Source organism: Gambusia affinis, linkage group LG05 (assembly GCF_019740435.1).
Source record: "Gambusia affinis linkage group LG05, SWU_Gaff_1.0, whole genome shotgun sequence".
Lineage (NCBI taxonomy): Eukaryota > Metazoa > Chordata > Actinopteri > Cyprinodontiformes > Poeciliidae > Gambusia > Gambusia affinis.
Window position 1 is genome coordinate 18,789,752 of NC_057872.1, and position 16,184 is coordinate 18,805,935.

The 16,184-nt window shown below is 40.1% G+C and overlaps 2 protein-coding genes across 2 annotated transcripts; both read right to left on the reverse strand.

Annotated features, from left to right (window-relative positions):
* Positions 1 to 1,381: 1,381 nt before the first annotated feature.
* gapdh (glyceraldehyde-3-phosphate dehydrogenase) lies at positions 1,382 to 7,437 on the reverse strand. The gene is made up of 12 exons (XM_044116908.1): positions 7,084 to 7,437; positions 6,649 to 6,694; positions 5,346 to 5,445; positions 4,637 to 4,743; positions 4,426 to 4,516; positions 3,082 to 3,197; positions 2,904 to 2,985; positions 2,671 to 2,822; positions 2,487 to 2,565; positions 2,188 to 2,271; positions 1,816 to 1,913; positions 1,382 to 1,737 (listed from the first exon to the last, which is right to left on the reverse strand). The coding sequence occupies exons 2-12, from the start codon at positions 6,669 to 6,671 to the stop codon at positions 1,668 to 1,670; spliced, it is 1,002 nt and encodes a 333-aa protein (XP_043972843.1). The 5' UTR covers positions 6,672 to 6,694; positions 7,084 to 7,437; the 3' UTR covers positions 1,382 to 1,667.
* Positions 7,438 to 12,373: 4,936 nt separating this feature from the next.
* wu:fj39g12 (C-type natriuretic peptide-like) lies at positions 12,374 to 14,275 on the reverse strand. The gene is made up of 3 exons (XM_044116909.1): positions 14,032 to 14,275; positions 13,173 to 13,339; positions 12,374 to 13,033 (listed from the first exon to the last, which is right to left on the reverse strand). The coding sequence occupies exons 2-3, from the start codon at positions 13,269 to 13,271 to the stop codon at positions 12,719 to 12,721; spliced, it is 414 nt and encodes a 137-aa protein (XP_043972844.1). The 5' UTR covers positions 13,272 to 13,339; positions 14,032 to 14,275; the 3' UTR covers positions 12,374 to 12,718.
* Between the last annotated feature and the right edge of the window lie 1,909 nt (positions 14,276 to 16,184).

A 16,184-nucleotide genomic window follows, 5' to 3' on the forward strand; every position in this document is an offset into this window, starting at 1 on the left:
TATAGCTTTGAACGTCTCACAAAACTCTACTTTATCGATGGGAAATAGTTTGGCACAACTGGAAAAGTGGCAGGAAAAGTCATTACTGGAGACAAATGGGCAGTTCTGATCAGAAGAGTCCAAAGTTGAATGTTTTTGATAAACCTGCAAAGCACAATAAGTTTATATGTTTCCCAAAATAAACACGCCGCCCTCACAGTGACACATAGTGGCAATATCATGCTGTGAAGATGCTTGAGCAGAGAAGCAAATGACTTTATTTGAAGGTAGGTGACGTTAAATCAGCGCAATGCTAGAAGAAATTCGGTTGGAGGCCTGTTGTCAAATTGTTTTCATTTTGGTTACAGCTGATTCTAGCAGCGGTAACCATTTCCAACACAGCTGTCAGTCATTCTCAACGACTCCATTTCTTTATGGATCTTATTTTGCATTTTTTTGGACAGTTGTCACACTACCAATTGGGTCAATTTATTTGAAGGATCTTGTAAAATGAATAATTGTTTCATATGCATGAAAACATGTGAATAGATGAACCAAGTATGCTTTGGGACAAACAATCCCTTTCGTGCAACACATGACTTGTCAAATTCAGCTTGTGAGTTTTTAATTAATCTAATTAAATGCATAATTTTGAAAATTTGGATTCATTTCTCATAGTAGCAATAAGTCTGAACAACCATTTAATTTTTTCAGATTTGGAAAATGTGGCTCCATTTCAAAATATTTAAAAAGAGGAAGAATTATTTAATTTTGAGCTGTAGTGAAATAGGAAAGTTTGTCAAATGACACACTCAGAATGATGTCCTGTAGATCTGGTTCAGTTTCTGTTTGTGCTTTGCCATTACAAAAGCAATCCAGGCCTTCAGATAGGACAATGAACAACAGAATACCAAATTAAATCTTAAGCAAACTTGTATGCAAAGCCAGAATAGTAAAAAAAAAAAAAAAAAAAAATCCAATAGATGCCAAAACAAGGTACCTAAAATTTGTTTTGTTTTTTTAAATCAGTGCAAGACTCACCATTTTCATATTTGTACCCATCAGAAAGAAATGAAAACCATGCTGCACACAATCTATATATTCATATTTCTCCCACACTATTGCATGCAAGGAGTACGAGACGAATACTCCATCACCACCTGCCTTTGCATTTGACACTAAACACATAATTGCAAGTCCTGCTGATCCAGAGATTTTTATATGCGTCACATTCAAGATTATGATCGTTTCCTCACCACACCAAAGAGCTGGTGAATGGAAATAACCATCTCATCTTGAATTTGAACAAAATACATAGATTGTGGGGGAAACATGGTTACATTGGTGGTGGAGGATCATTTTAAACTGCATAGCAACAAGAAAGAACACAGAAAGCCTTAAATCTCACAAACAAAGGACTTTATTTTGCCACAGACAGGAGAACTTCCACACCTCTACTCCATCCAACACAAGAACAGAACAGGGTGTTTACCAAATAAAAAAAAGAAAGAATTGGTCAACAGATTAACTCGTTTGTCATGTGGGACGTTTCCTCAGGCATGAGATGATGGTAGGGGTCGACCATCTGATGGAACTAGGCAGAGTCACAGATCATACATCTTGTGCATTTATAACTCTGTATAGAAAGGAGAATGAAAGCAACACTGACGGCCAGTCAGCTGGTTGGTTTACTCCTTAGAGGCCATGTGGGCCATGAGGTCGCAGACGCGGTTGCTGTAGGCGTACTCGTTGTCGTACCTTAAAGCAGAGGGAAAGGAGTCATAAACATTGTTTGTAGTAGAGATGCAGGTTAGTCAGGTATTGCTAAAGGCGCACCATGAAACGAGCTTAACAAAGTTGTCATTGAGGGCGATGCCAGCGCCAGCATCAAAGATAGAGGAGTGAGAATCGCCATTGAAGTCTGTGGAGACGACCTGCAGGAGAGAAAAGAGAAAGTGAGCCAATTAACTCCCATCAGCCAGATTAAGAAACATTTTAATTACATGTAGAGGATATTCCTTTGGGTGCAGTAGGAACATTTAGCTCATATTTTTCTCTTTTGGGATTTATGACCCATTGGCTTTATCAGTTAAAACAGCCATATTTCCTAATTTATTGAGCAAATCTGATCCAACATTATAAGATAATCAGAATCACCATACTTGGTCAAAAGTCAAGATTCCATCAAAAAGAGAAAAGTGTGCCGACCTGGTGATCAGTGTATCCCAGAATACCCTTCATTGGACCCTCAGCTGCAGCTTTCACAACCTTCTTGATGTCATCATACTTGGCCTGTAAAAGATGAGTAACTTAAAGCCTTTTGGTGACTAAATGAAAACTTAAAGTGCAATCATTCATTAATTTTAATGTAAATCAAATGATTTCTTTAAACGGTCAAAATATTTAGCAGTAAAATGACTCAATAGGTCATTTTTGTTCATCACTATTCCTTTTATGTTGAGGAATAAAAGAAGTGAAATGGGGAATTTCCATTTGCTGCAACTTACTGGTTTCTCCAGACGGACGGTCAGATCAACCACCGACACATTGGGAGTGGGGACACGGAAAGCCATGCCGGTCAGCTTACTGGAAAATGACAACGTCAGACCACAATAGATGCACTTAAGCATATCAACATATCTGCTACAGGTACACACTACATGAAATGGCAAGATGTTTTTGAAGACTGACCCGTTGAGCTCAGGGATGACCTTGCCAACAGCCTTGGCTGCGCCAGTGGAGGCGGGGATGATGTTCTGGCTGGCACCGCGACCGTCCCTCCACAGCTTGCCGGAGGGGCCGTCCACAGTCTTTTGTGTGGCAGTGATGGCGTGAACTGTGCTCTGGACGAGGATATTAAAAGAGGAGGCGGCTTAAAGCAGCTCTGTCAACCAAAATGTTCTGGGATAAAGTCAAATTCTCACCATCAGGCCCTCGATGATGCCAAAGTTGTCATTGATGACTTTGGCTAGTGGTGCCAAGCAGTTGGTTGTGCAAGAGGCGTTGCTATCGAAAGGAGACATTTTAAGAACAATTAGCCTGGTTGAGGGGTAGTGGCGATTGGTAAAAAGTTATTTTATTGTTCACATGGATAATCCTCACCTGACCACCTGGAGGGATTTGTCATACTTCTCATGGTTGACGCCCATGACAAACATGGGGGCATCAGCGCTGGGGGCAGAGATGATTACCCTCTTGGCACCACCCTTCAAGTGAGCCTAAAGTAAAGTGTTGGGGCGTGTGGAAAGAAGAAGAAAAGATATTTCACATCTCAAACAACAATTTTGTAGTCATGTTTATTAGGAATTCATCTCTTTGAATGCATTTCAAAAGGTGTATAGGTAACTTTAAAGGCAAAGAGCTATTTTGGATTTAAACAGACATGCAGCAACCAAAACCCTGAGGAAAACATCAGTTTGTCAGATTAATGATGAATACTATTTAATTTAATCAAAATATGTAAAACTTTAGCCGTAAACAGTCCTCTCAGCATACAGGACAGTGGGCTTCCTATTCCAACTGAGACTGCACTGCTTGCACTCATTCAGAGAAATAATGTCTTTGAAACAACTCATTTACTGGCAGCTATTAAATAATGTGTAAGAAATCAAGACTAACAAGCAACGCTGCCAAGAGGCATGCAGTCAGAGGCTGCTGCTTGGTCAGAGAGTAAATAGCTAATTTGAATCTTTTTTTCCTTTTAAACAAACAAAAGTTCTCAAAAATTAAAGGTCACCAAGTAGAGACTGAAAAATAGCATGATATGGAAGAAAATGCAATTGGGGGTAGATTTTAGCAATGATTACCTCAGTAGTCTAAGGTTTTTAGGTTTTGGGGTCCTCAAATTGTCAATGAATGGATTGTTTATATTTTCTAATTTTCAAAGAAAGTTTTGCGCTTAGAGAGCTTAATTTGTTGATTTGTGTAAATCACTCTGCTTCACAAATCTTGTTTTGTTTTTTTTGACCTACCGATACAAAGGTTATTTTAGAAAAATCCATTTTCTTGGAGACAGGAAGTTTACCTACATGTGTGAACCGTTGCGCATGCAATAAACTAGATCAAGAGGGGGCGCCAAAATCAGCTGTAGCCCATCACTACATCCAGTAAATGTGACCCTGAACTGCTACAGCAGAGAGCTTTCTAAAACATCCATCAGCTACTCCAGCTCATCTCTGTTGGCCAGAGGTGGGATACACCCTGGACATGTCATGAGTTCATCCAATGTGCAAAATCTTCCTTCATTTTTTTTCCCCCCCCATGAAGCTCTTGCAATGCTACTTAAACAAGTGCATGTAGAGGAAAAAATGGTATTTGGCCAGTACCAATGAGATTTTCAAATTCGTTTTACTTTATCCCTCCATGTTTCAAGCATAGTTACTGACTATTCTTAAAATATTTTCCATCTTTAAAGCAGCATTACACTCAAGAGGGGTTAGCACTTACGGAGGCCTTCTCAATGGTGGTGAACACACCAGTGGACTCCACAACGTACTCGGCACCAGCCTCACCCCATTTGATGTTGGTTGGGTCCCTCCTATAGAAAGAAAACAAAGCAAAGTTCAGCCGCCGACATCTTCAAGCTAATTTTAGAGCATTTTCTTTGGTGTGTAACTAATTGTACTAAGGAAACAATGAAATTGTGAGGTGAACTCACTCGTGGAAGACTGTGATTTTGTGTCCATCAATGACCAGCTTGTCTCCCTCAGCCTTGACCTCACCTTTGAAGCGGCCGTGAGTGGAATCATACTGGAACATGTAGACCTGAAAAGACCAAAAGGGACAGAATTTAACAGTCATATTCAGTAAATTAGAATATGCATTCAAGTAAGCTCATTTATCAGATTAGAAGTACTTTTGAAAATTGATCACACTAAAGCAGGTATCAAATATACTTTTCATCCAGACATTTCTGTAAATTTTTTTTATTGGTCTGATGCAATATTCTAATTTTAAATGTCATAAGCTGCAAGTGGAAAATAACATTTTCAAACATTCATCTATTAAACGTGTTTATTATGATAAAGTTCCTAAAATACATGTAATTTTTAATAGTATTCTAATTTTTGTAATGGGTGTGTTTATGAGTTTAAAAATAATCCACTAAAGTGTCAGTTTTGCCTGTCCAGTCTCTTCATTTTACAGTAATCACTACTACATTTATGCAGTTATTGCTTCCCTTATACTAAGAGTTCTCTGCATCTGATTAAGTTGTTTTTCCTCCCCCAAGGCTACGGCGCCCTGAGCAGGGAGTCATAGTCAGCCATATCAAAAATTACCACTGCTTATTAAAAATATCACCTCTACTTTGTAAATCTTCAGCATGTGTTCATGATGACGTGACCTGGATCATATGTTTGACCTACCATGTACTCCAGGTCGATGAATGGGTCATTGATGGCCACAATCTCAACCTTCTTGGTGGTGAAACCAGCACGGGTTACCAGACGACCGATGCGGCCAAATCTGTAAAAAGGTGAACAAAAATGCACTTCTCAGTCTGGCCTCTAGATGGCAACATGATGCCACCTCAATCTGCCCAGTTTTGCTTTGGTTTCAGTGAAATTAAAGGTGAAAACCTTCATATAAATACAGAAAAGAGTCCGTGAGATTCAGTTTGACATTCAGTAAAACCCTGGAGGGATCTGGTTCACTCTACTAGTGTAGCTCTTTCTTCCATGTGGGAATATAGATAACACCCAGGAGACATGAAACTGCAGTCAAAGAAAGGCCAAAGTTCGGGAGGAGGGGCAGGAGGAGGTGTGTTGCAGGGGCTCTGACCGCGTTCTGTCGATGAAAGTCGAAATGTTTCTCAAATGTGGTAATCCTTGTGACGCCAGTGCAACGTTTGATCAATGGCCGGGTTAATTTTTAACCCTCCGGGTCCAAAAATCCGGCCCGACATGCCGTGCTTAAACACTGCAGCTGCAGGGAACAGGAAGTCAGGCACGTAGAGGGAAAAGAGCAGATTCGTGATCCAATGTCAGACTGTGTGCTCTGCGACTTTTGAGTTTGCTTCCATCAGCAGGAAAAAAAACAGCCTCCTGTTGAACAGCCCTTTGATGATGAAATTACTGCCCACATTGTTATCTGCTGAAGGCCAAAGTTCAAAGATCAGGAAAAGCCTGCTGAGCAGTTACTCAATGGTCGGTTTTAAGGCACGAGCACCTGTGCATGTCCTCCATTGGAAAACACTTGTGGCTTCCGCTGCTGCAAATCATCGTTTTTAATCTGCCACAAGGGCTCTGGCCTCTCTCGCCACGATGTTAAAACAAAACCGAATTGTCAGGATTCATGAATCAGATGTAATCAGTAGAACAGTGAACCACATTTAGAACAATTTTCCCTGCAGACTTAAACAATTTAAAAGTAGACCTTGTTAAAAAAATAAAATCCATGCAAGATTCTTTGAGTAACCCTTCTGCTCCTTCCTACATTTCATTTTATGAAACAGACACTTTCCTCTCCAGCATGTGACTGCAAATCAATTATCTTTCAGTTTCTTCCTTAGTTTGCACAAACCTTTACATTGATACAAACATCTCTGTACACAAATAACTCCTGACACACACACACACACATATACATATGAACTCCTGTTTAAAGCAGTTTTAATTAAAAGTGCCACAAGGTGTGATTTCTTACAGACACGTTTAAAAGTGCTCTTACCCATTGATGCCAACTTTCACCATTTTGCCTGAGTTGGTCTAGTCCTCTGACAAAAGAAACAAATAGCCATTTAATCCACAAATATCTAATTCACACTGTAATTTTCTAAAGAAATGCATTTTTTAAAATGTTTGCATAAGAAAAAACAGAAAAATCTAACAGACAAATGAATCAATATCGCTGAATACTGGGGCAAAGTTTTAATTTAAGTGAAAAAAGAACAAAAAGTATCTGCAAGAACAAGTTGGGATGAACAAAATATTTAATAGCTCCTAAAGGTCAAATTTCAAACAATGTCATGCCCACATGTTTTTAGACACATTTATCCAGCCACACATGCTGTCAACAGGTGATTTGAATCAAACATGCAGCCTCTGCTAAATTCCTGCAGTTTCCTGACTAAAACATTTTAATGACTTGCTTGGAGGTATTTACCGTTTGTGAGATGACTCAGTCTGTCTTGCGACTCCGGGTGTGAGTGGGGAAGAGCAAAGTTTAACTCTGAGTTTTTATGATTGACCAGGTTCTGAGGCCACGCCCCCTTTAGAACGATCCTTCCAACGCCTCCTCCTGAATGTCAAGGTCGTTAACTGCACAGTTTGAAACTTCACTTTTATCTAAGTTACTACCATCTCGTCCCTGTCCTCCTGCTCATTATAAACCTAAATATTGCTGTTATTTAATTTGCGTAAGGTGTTGTGAAGTCTCAGAAGTCCTGATTTAGACGGCCACACCTTAAAGGCCTCACATCGTGGTCTGAAAAAAGACAGGGGTCCCCTGCTGACCTTCTCAGTGAATGCAGCCACATGGAGCGAATAGGTGGGGGGGATCAAATCTCTGTCTTACTGACTGTGACATTTAATGTCCAAAGACCATGACCCTTCACTTGACTGACTCTGTTGCTGCTATTCTTTTCTTGCAGAAGTCAAAAGTTGAAACCCAATTGCTCAATTTCGCTCACAGATGCGCATAGGAGCGTGCTTGAGTCCATTTACTCAGTTGAACTGCGGCTTTTTTGAGGCTATTTAGAAATACCTGAAAGGATGCAATGGAAGAAAGTTGTGTTTTTTTTTCTTTTAAAGTCAGAAGGCAGAGGCACTGTGGAGGTGTGTGCAAGGGGATTGTGCCTTCTGCTCCCAGATTAACTGCTTCACTTCTCTCCCCCTGCACACAAAGACATGACAAGGCTCAGCCATGTCAGCTGCTGCTTCCACATCTATTTTTGACTCTCTTTCCTGGCAACATTGTTGACATCAGAAAAGAAAGCTCTGCAGAGGAGATTAGAAAATGTCAAACCTGAATCATAACCATGTGAGTTTAAGCCAGGTCTGCGAGTTGAAACCTTCAAAAGCAGCGTGGCATCTTGCAACCACTGCACACTTTGATCCAAGTGGGAAAAAACATGCATAAAATAATCATATTTAACAACTTGCATTCTTCATCTTTGTGCAGAGTTCTGCAGACGTGTCCCAACCACTACTCTCCTTTAAAACTGGACACCTCTTGTGGGTTTGGTGGCAGCTGTCCAGTGTCCTGGCATTGCTGAACTACCACAACCCTGAGTGCCTGCATGCCAGTATTGGCCGCTGCTCTAACAGCTTAAGGTCAAAGAGGGGAATTAAAGGTCAGGCTAAGATTAGACTCTGGCTCGCCGGCCAGCTCTTGAGCCAAGTTATATTGAGTACTGTAAGTGCAGCCGCAATCAGATCACATGTGCCTTCTGTTTTACAACAGCGATGCGTTTTCATTAAGAAAAATAATTTCTAAGGTTTTAGCATTGAAACCTAATACAATTCAGGATTTTTATGCTGTGGCAGCATTTCCATTTTACCTAACTGCTCTTAATTGTGTTGCAAAAAGTACAAAATGAATTGTGCACCCATGCAAATTGAGCTAAAGAATTATTTCTGCACCTCATACATACATTAGGGACAATGTCCAGATTGCAACATTGTGAGAAAACAAATAGTTGTGTGCAGACTGTCCTCTAGTGCCATCTTGTGTTGTGGTAGAAAACCCCACAAAGTTTTCTTTGTTGCAACTTTGAGGTTTAAAGGCTGCGCATAGAGAATAAACAATCCAATCTTTCAAACCTTTAAGATCAAGTATTGGTACTGCCTAAACTTTTTGGCATTTTGTCATGTTACAACCACAAAACACAAAATGTATTTTATTGTGATTAAATGAAACAGATTAACATGAAGAAGGCCTAAACTGCCTTCTTTATGTAATTTCTAACATAATGTTAGAAATTTCTAACATAATGTTAGAAATTTCTAACATAATGTTAGAAATTACCAATGAAACATAAAAAGGGTATCATGCATTTCTAATTCTGGTCCCCTCTACTATAGAACCCCAAAACAAGAATCCACAATTAATAAATAAAGTCAACTAATGAGTTCAGATGTTTAATCTCTGCATTAATCCAGTTTATCTGTGAAGGCCTCAGGGGTTTGTTAGTGAACAAACAACAACATGGAAACAGAGGAACACAGCAGACAGATGGGGTTAGGGTTAGGGTAAGGGCTAGACATGTTTAGAGTTAGATCATAAGGCAAAATCCCAAGCACTGTTCAATCCATCATGGGAAAATGGAGAGAGCATGGACCTAAACTGACAGGTTGAAGAAATCAGGTTTTCTGTTTGCCATAAGCTACTCACAGCAAACATGTGGAAGAAGCTGCTCGGTACAAATCAGACCAAAATTCAACTTTTCAGCCAACATGCAAAGAGCTGTCTGTAATGAAAAACGTATTACTTGCATTGCTAGTTTTAGCAATAATTTTATTTTCATAGTTTTAGCAAGTAAAAAAAAAAATCTTATGTGTTGGTCTAAGATTTCTGTAAAACACATACAGTTTGCGGCTTTAATGCACAAAATGTGAAAAGGTTTTTTCTTCTTTTTTCTTCTTTTTTCAGCTGCTCCAGTTAAAGGTGTTCACAGCGGATGACTTACGACTGATCTGGTATCAGAGTCACTTTGGTGATCAACATGTATATTTTGCTTCAGGTTTTATGTCAGACTCCCTTTCTGATATAAAACTCACTGACTTAACTTACTATTCATGTTGGGACCACCAGTGAGAGGACATAAAATGCACAATTCAGTGGCTGGTTTAAAAAAAATTGAAGGTTTAAGGGGAATAAATACTTTTGGAAGTCCCTTTGCTGGCAAGAATTATGCAGAAAGAATGAAAAGGGAGATTATTTGTGCAAAGAATTTGTTATTATACAAAAGTTAATTTTATGGAGTGGGGATTCGACGCTGTGAATCAGAAGTGAGGTGTAGCATGAGCAAAGTCAATGTGACAAAGACAGAATCATTCAAACGATCAATAGCAGAAATGCCTCCTTGCAGTTTCTGGGTGTTTTGATTTGATGGCATGAAAGATAAGTACCCAAAATTATCTGATGTCTACAAGACATGAAATTAGTTTCTTCTTTTACTTTGTTTTGTAACCTTTAAGTAATTAAAAAGCTCAACTTCCTTGAATGAAAAGGTGAAAATGTCGAGTTATGTTGAAATAACATCTTTGTTCTGCATATGCAAAATAATTCAGCTTTGAACAACTGGGCCTAAAAGCTGGAGGATCCAGAAAACTAGACACTTACACTCCATAGCTTGTGCTTTTTTCAGTTAACACAATTTCCTTCCAGTATCCATCAAACTTTTTAAAATCATTTGGAAACTCTTAACTAAATTTTGTGATTTGGAAATAGGAATGTGTTTTTTTAACTGATGACTCATTACAGTCATATTCCTGCTGCCATGGCTGCAGAGCATAGCATCATCACTCCAGACTTGGATGGCTCTTGTTTACTATGTTTTGCTGCAGGCAAAGTGTGGGCATCCACTCTCCCTGCCAGCTGATAATGGATTTTATTTTCTCTCATTTTGCCCACAAGACCTCATTTCAGATGTGGGCACTAATGTTCCTCCAGCCTGGCTTCCTGCACGGATTTTGAGATACCCCTGCAAAAACACACCTAAACCAAACAGGGGAATTATCCTGGAAATTAAGGTCTTCATGTTAATAGCTGGCTAACTTTTCATCGAGGTTGGCAAAAGTCACATGAAGGTTAACCCAAAGGCTAGAATGAGTGTTCCTCCTATTTGATACTTCCGTTTCTCTAGTTTAGGTTATTACAAATAATTGAAGTTGTCTTAACTTTGCAGATGATGTACAGCTCTACATTAAAGTGTCACCAGGAAACCTGAACACGTTCAAGCGATGAGAAGATGCATAAAGCAATTAAAGGGATGGGTGTGTGAATGTATCTTTATCCATGTGAATAAAAACAAAATTAAAATAATTATCTTCAGACCTAAAGAGAAATAATCAAGAGTCAGCACTAGGCTTTAGTTATTATGGCCAGAAACTAGCAATTAGGCCAGAAACTTAATCCTTTCGAGACACATAAGGCCTTCTATCACCTGCAGAGCATTTCCAAAATTAAAAGACTAATGTTCCCACAATGTCTTGAGAAACTCATTCATGCTTTTATGGCAAACAGCAATCAGGAAATAGCAGCTGATCCATAACGTTGCTGCTCAGGTTCTCACTAAAACCAGGAAGATAGTCTTTTCTCAGAGCTTGCAGTTCTGAGAATAGACTTTAAAACACATTAGTTTATATGTATTGGCTGAGTTGTCGTCGTACCAACCCTCCAGACCATTCAGGTCTTCAGGTTCATGTCTGCTCTGCATCCCCAGAATCAGAACCAAACATGGAAAAACAGCATGTTTGGTTGATCCTCTGTCTGGACAACTGCAGAAATCCTGAAATACTGACATCCTTTGCATCCAACTCTTTATTACTTTCCCTTTTTTGACAGTACAATGTAACATTCTTTGTTTGTTTGGTATAAATGAGTCCTCTGTATGTCATCCTGTTCTGGAGGCTTGAGGCAAACAGCAAGCACATATATACAACTCTGGGAAAAACTAAGAGACCACTTAAAATAATCAGTTTCTTTGATTTTACTTTTTATAGGGTTATGTTTGAGTAAAATGAACATTATTTCATTCTATGAACTACTGGCAATATGTCTCAGAAAACACAAGCAAAAATGAAGTATTTATTTGCAGAAATTGTCAAAATAACAAAAAGGATGCAGGGCTTTCAGACTTCAAATGATGCAAAGAAAACAAGTTAATTCATTTAGAAACATCAATACTAATGTTTTAATGCGGGAAGAGTTCAGAAATCAATATTTGGTGGAATAACCAGAAGGTTTTCAATGGGTTTCAGAGCCGTTCAGCTCTCATTTTATATATATATATATATATATATATATATATATATGCACAGTGACTCATATCTGTACTCTAAAAGAACATTTGCTTCATATCGCTGTTGGCAGGCTCATATGTAAGCATGTTCTCCATGTAGAACCACATCAGATCCGTCTCACAGACATGAAATCGTTCTCATTTCCCCCCTCCCCCCCAGTTGGGAACTTTGCTGTGTTGGCAGTGCAATAAAGTGTTTTGGACGTGGCAGCAGGTCCAAGCAGCAGAATGACGGGGGAAGGAGTGAACTTCTTCCAACAGCCACAAGAACATTCAATAAATCATCAAGTTAAAACAAGATGTCATGAGGATGCAAATCTCCACGCTGAAGGAGAAATTGAGATGACAGGTGTCAATAGGGAGTGAACCATGTGGGTTTTGCGAGTGGGCAAGAATTGAATTTCTATGAGCAAGAAAGCAGAACACCCCAAATGTCAAATCCATTTATTCATGCAAATCATAAGTGAACATAAAAATAAACTGCAGGTGGTTTACAGGTGCCATCGTCTTTGGATCTCCACGTCTTTGTTACACACAAAAAAGTCAAAACGTGTCTACATTTACTGTACAAACTGAGATGATTTAATGAGAACAAAGCTAGGATGTTCTAATACTGGAATGAAGTGTGAGGCATCTGATCTACGCTGGTTTAAACTACATTACACCAAACTACAGAGAAACTACATGTAAACATCCTGTTCTTGCAGGTGAATGCCTGTGTGTGAGTGTATCTAAGAAGGATGCACCCAGTCTCATCTTTTTCTCCTCTCTCCACTAACAGCCAAGTCCGCTCATGGACCCGATCCGGTCCAGTTTCAAGCCAAAGCATCCTTTGTTCCATCCCCTCCGTGACCTCTCTGGTTCTGCTTCCCTCTGCATGGCCAGGGCCCCCTTCAGCAGCCGGAGCCAGGGGGTCTCCGGCTGTGTCTGGACGTCAGCCCACTTAGGGTACTCAGCTGCTTTGACTCCAGAGGAGGAGGAGGAAGAGGCAGCGGCAGTGGACTGATCCTCCGGCTGGCTGTTCAACATGTTCTCCAGGTCGTCCAGGGTCAGGAGGTCATTGTAGCGCTCCAGAAACTGCTCCAGAAACTACACAGAGGGAAGGGGGGAAAAAAAAAAAGGAAATCTAATTTTCAGGGTGTGCACAAGGGGGAATAATTCAATCAGCACAACATTTCATTTTCCTCCGCGGCTCCACACTGTATTCTCCTCAGTCCACCCAGCGTACCTGCGCAGCATCAGGAGCAGGATGGAGAGCGCGAGCCTCTGTCACCTCAAAGGGAGTCAGGAGGAGCAGAGCGGCACACAGCAGCACGGGGCGCAGCATGGCAGCAGGGATAACGGCAGCAGAGACAAGGACCGGAAAACGTGCTGGTTGCTGCAGAGATCTGAAAGCTGAAGGTGGAGGAAGATTAATGAATTAAAAAAAAAAACAATGTTGTTTTTAATCAAGATATCACATTTTCTGTGCATTTTGAGACAAACATACAGTCATGCATGTAGCGTATGTGACAGAAGCTAATAGGCTTCCTCCGGCTGAGCAATTTAAGATTGCACTTAGTCCAAAGAAAGAGATATTCAATAGAACACTTTTTTTTATATATCTTTAATTTAAAAATGTAAGCTTTGGAATAAAATAAATGCTTTACTGCATATACATATAAACAAAAATTTTAGCCAATTAAATCAACAGTTGTGGCCAAGTTTAATTCATTTTTTTAATTATTTTGAATAGACACCAGGTGTCAAAAAGTAGCAAAAAGAAATAGGTGACCTTATTAAATTAATTATATTTTTATTCCAGGTTCTCAGAAAAGAAATTAAACATAACCAAGTTATTTAAATAAAATATTTTTAGTAGCGTGAACTACATTAACTGATATGATGTATCTAGAAATATTCTGTCTAGTCATTCAAAATGCACCTTTATTTTGTCTGTGGATTTACTTTTTTCAATTTGTGTTTTCAAACTTAAATATCTGTGCTCAGGTTTATTTCCTTGAGTTTTCATAAACATAATCCTACCTAAGAAGACATAAACTGTACAATAAGAGTAAAAGTGAAAGGATGAAAGTAGAAAAGCTCACCTGATGTTTGTTTTCTCTCAGAGTGCTGGGTGTCTTCTCTCACAGACTCTTCTCCATTCCCACCTTCTCGGACTCTCAGCTCCTCTCACTTGTTGGCACCTGCTGGGAGCATCAGTTTCTCACTCGGCTGGCTCCACCTCCTTCTCCTCGCTTCCACGCTCTGATGGAACTGGGAGGACGATGCTGATGATGAGAATGATGATGATTGTCTTGCTCTTGCGTCTGTCTCCTGAATGTTGGGGCTTCAGCTGGGATGCTGCAGAGGTTTTGTAGAGCCAGAGATGCCTCCCCCCACCTTCATCTTCCTCCTCCTCATCTCCTTTTCTTTGGAGTGATGTCATAGCCTTGTTGGAGGGATTGATTGTCATTGCCAAGGTGACCGTATGTGTGGTCAGCGCTCTGCAAACCAAACTTCTGCCAGAGTGCTGCACAAGCCGAGGTCAGAGGCCAGCAGGCGGCTTTGGCCTCATCACTGTGCCTTGCTTACGATCAGGTAACTGGCAGGGAGAGGCTTCATGCAGTCCAGTCACGACTTACCCTGAATTATACATTTCTCATGCGCTAACAACCCTCTGAGCACATTAGCCTCCTTCTTTCCCTTTGTCTCTGTAGTGTTTCCCAGCGTGCGCTGACCTCCCCCTGTCTCTGCCCGGTAACTTACAGTCTGCCAGTGCCATCTGCTCCTTGAACCCCCCGCTGCTAAATTACAACACTACCAGAAGCGGCTGCAGGATCCAACACACTGACCTTAAAGTTCAGCAGCCTGTGATTATTTCAAGTAAATAAACCCCACTCTTTACCGACGCCCAAAGCCGGGCGAGCAATCAAACGCATCTGCGCTGATCGCCTCTCATTTCTTGCAAAGTGCACTGTCACTTTCATTTGCACTCTCAACCCAAATTGTCCTCAGATAAACACACCGTTACCCCCGCTGTTGTGAGTGTCTTTATATAACGTTTCAGAAAAATGCGCCCCTCTCATCTTTTTTGGAGAGGACGCTGTGTGGGAGACGGCGTAGGAGAACAGGGAGAGAAAGAGATTAGTGATGATGGTGGGGTTTGAACTACAGCGGTATATGATGTCAGTGGAGCGCTGGAGGAAAAGTAGGCAGCAGAGAGTAGGAGGAGAAAAGGAGAGAGAGAGAGAAAAAAACCCACCAGGCTGAGAGCTGAGGGAGATCAACAAAAGAGACTGATTACAGGAGAACAGAAATGGACAGATAGGCAATGGAACGTCTATCAGAGAAATGACAAACATTTAAAGTACATCACTGCTGAGAAATACAGGGAGAATTGATCTCCTCAGCTAAAGAACCAACTTTGATTTTCACAGAACTGTGAAAAGTATTCCCTTCCTCCTTACAAATTTCTTCTGTTCCACTTTTTGTATGGAGTTAATTTCCTGCCAAAACGTTGCAAAGAAATAAAACATGTTTCAGAAACTGTCCTCAAACACTGACGACTAAAACCTGCTGCAAAGAAATAAAACATCTCACACAAAATAATCTTTACAAATGGTTCTCTAGTACAGAATTAACTCTTCTTGCATACATTGAGCTTGTGAATGAAAAACTGAAAAGTCAAATTAACCATGCCCTTCAGAGAACAATAAAAAAAAAAAAATTCAGAGGTGAATTTGCTGGGTTGCTCATTATTCCTATTAAAGGCTTCAGGATTTCCTGCCACATTTCATAGTTCCAACAATAACAGCAATCTACCCCCTTACTGAAGAAACAAAGCAGGTCCATATCATCACACCACCACCACACTAAACTGGTGGTATGGTTTTGTTTCCAGAAGACGCATACCTTCAAAATAGTTGCACTTCCCCCCATAACAAAATACATCTCCAAACATCTTTGGGATCATAGATGTTTCTGGGTAATTTGAGAACCTTTCGAATATTTTGGTCAGCAGTGGTTTTGGTATTGAAACGCTCCTAAAAGTGTAATTTTACTTTGTCTCCATGTTAAATCATATTTTGTGATGAAAGCATGGTTTAGATGCTATTCTATGGTCTTTTGTGACCTCCTTGATGAGTCAGCAATGCTTTTAAGAGTTAATTTTGTAGGCCAGATGTTACTGGGAACGTCCCAATATCCTAGGAAATGGCTTCGCAACTCTTTCCAGACTAATAGATATCTTGTTTGACAT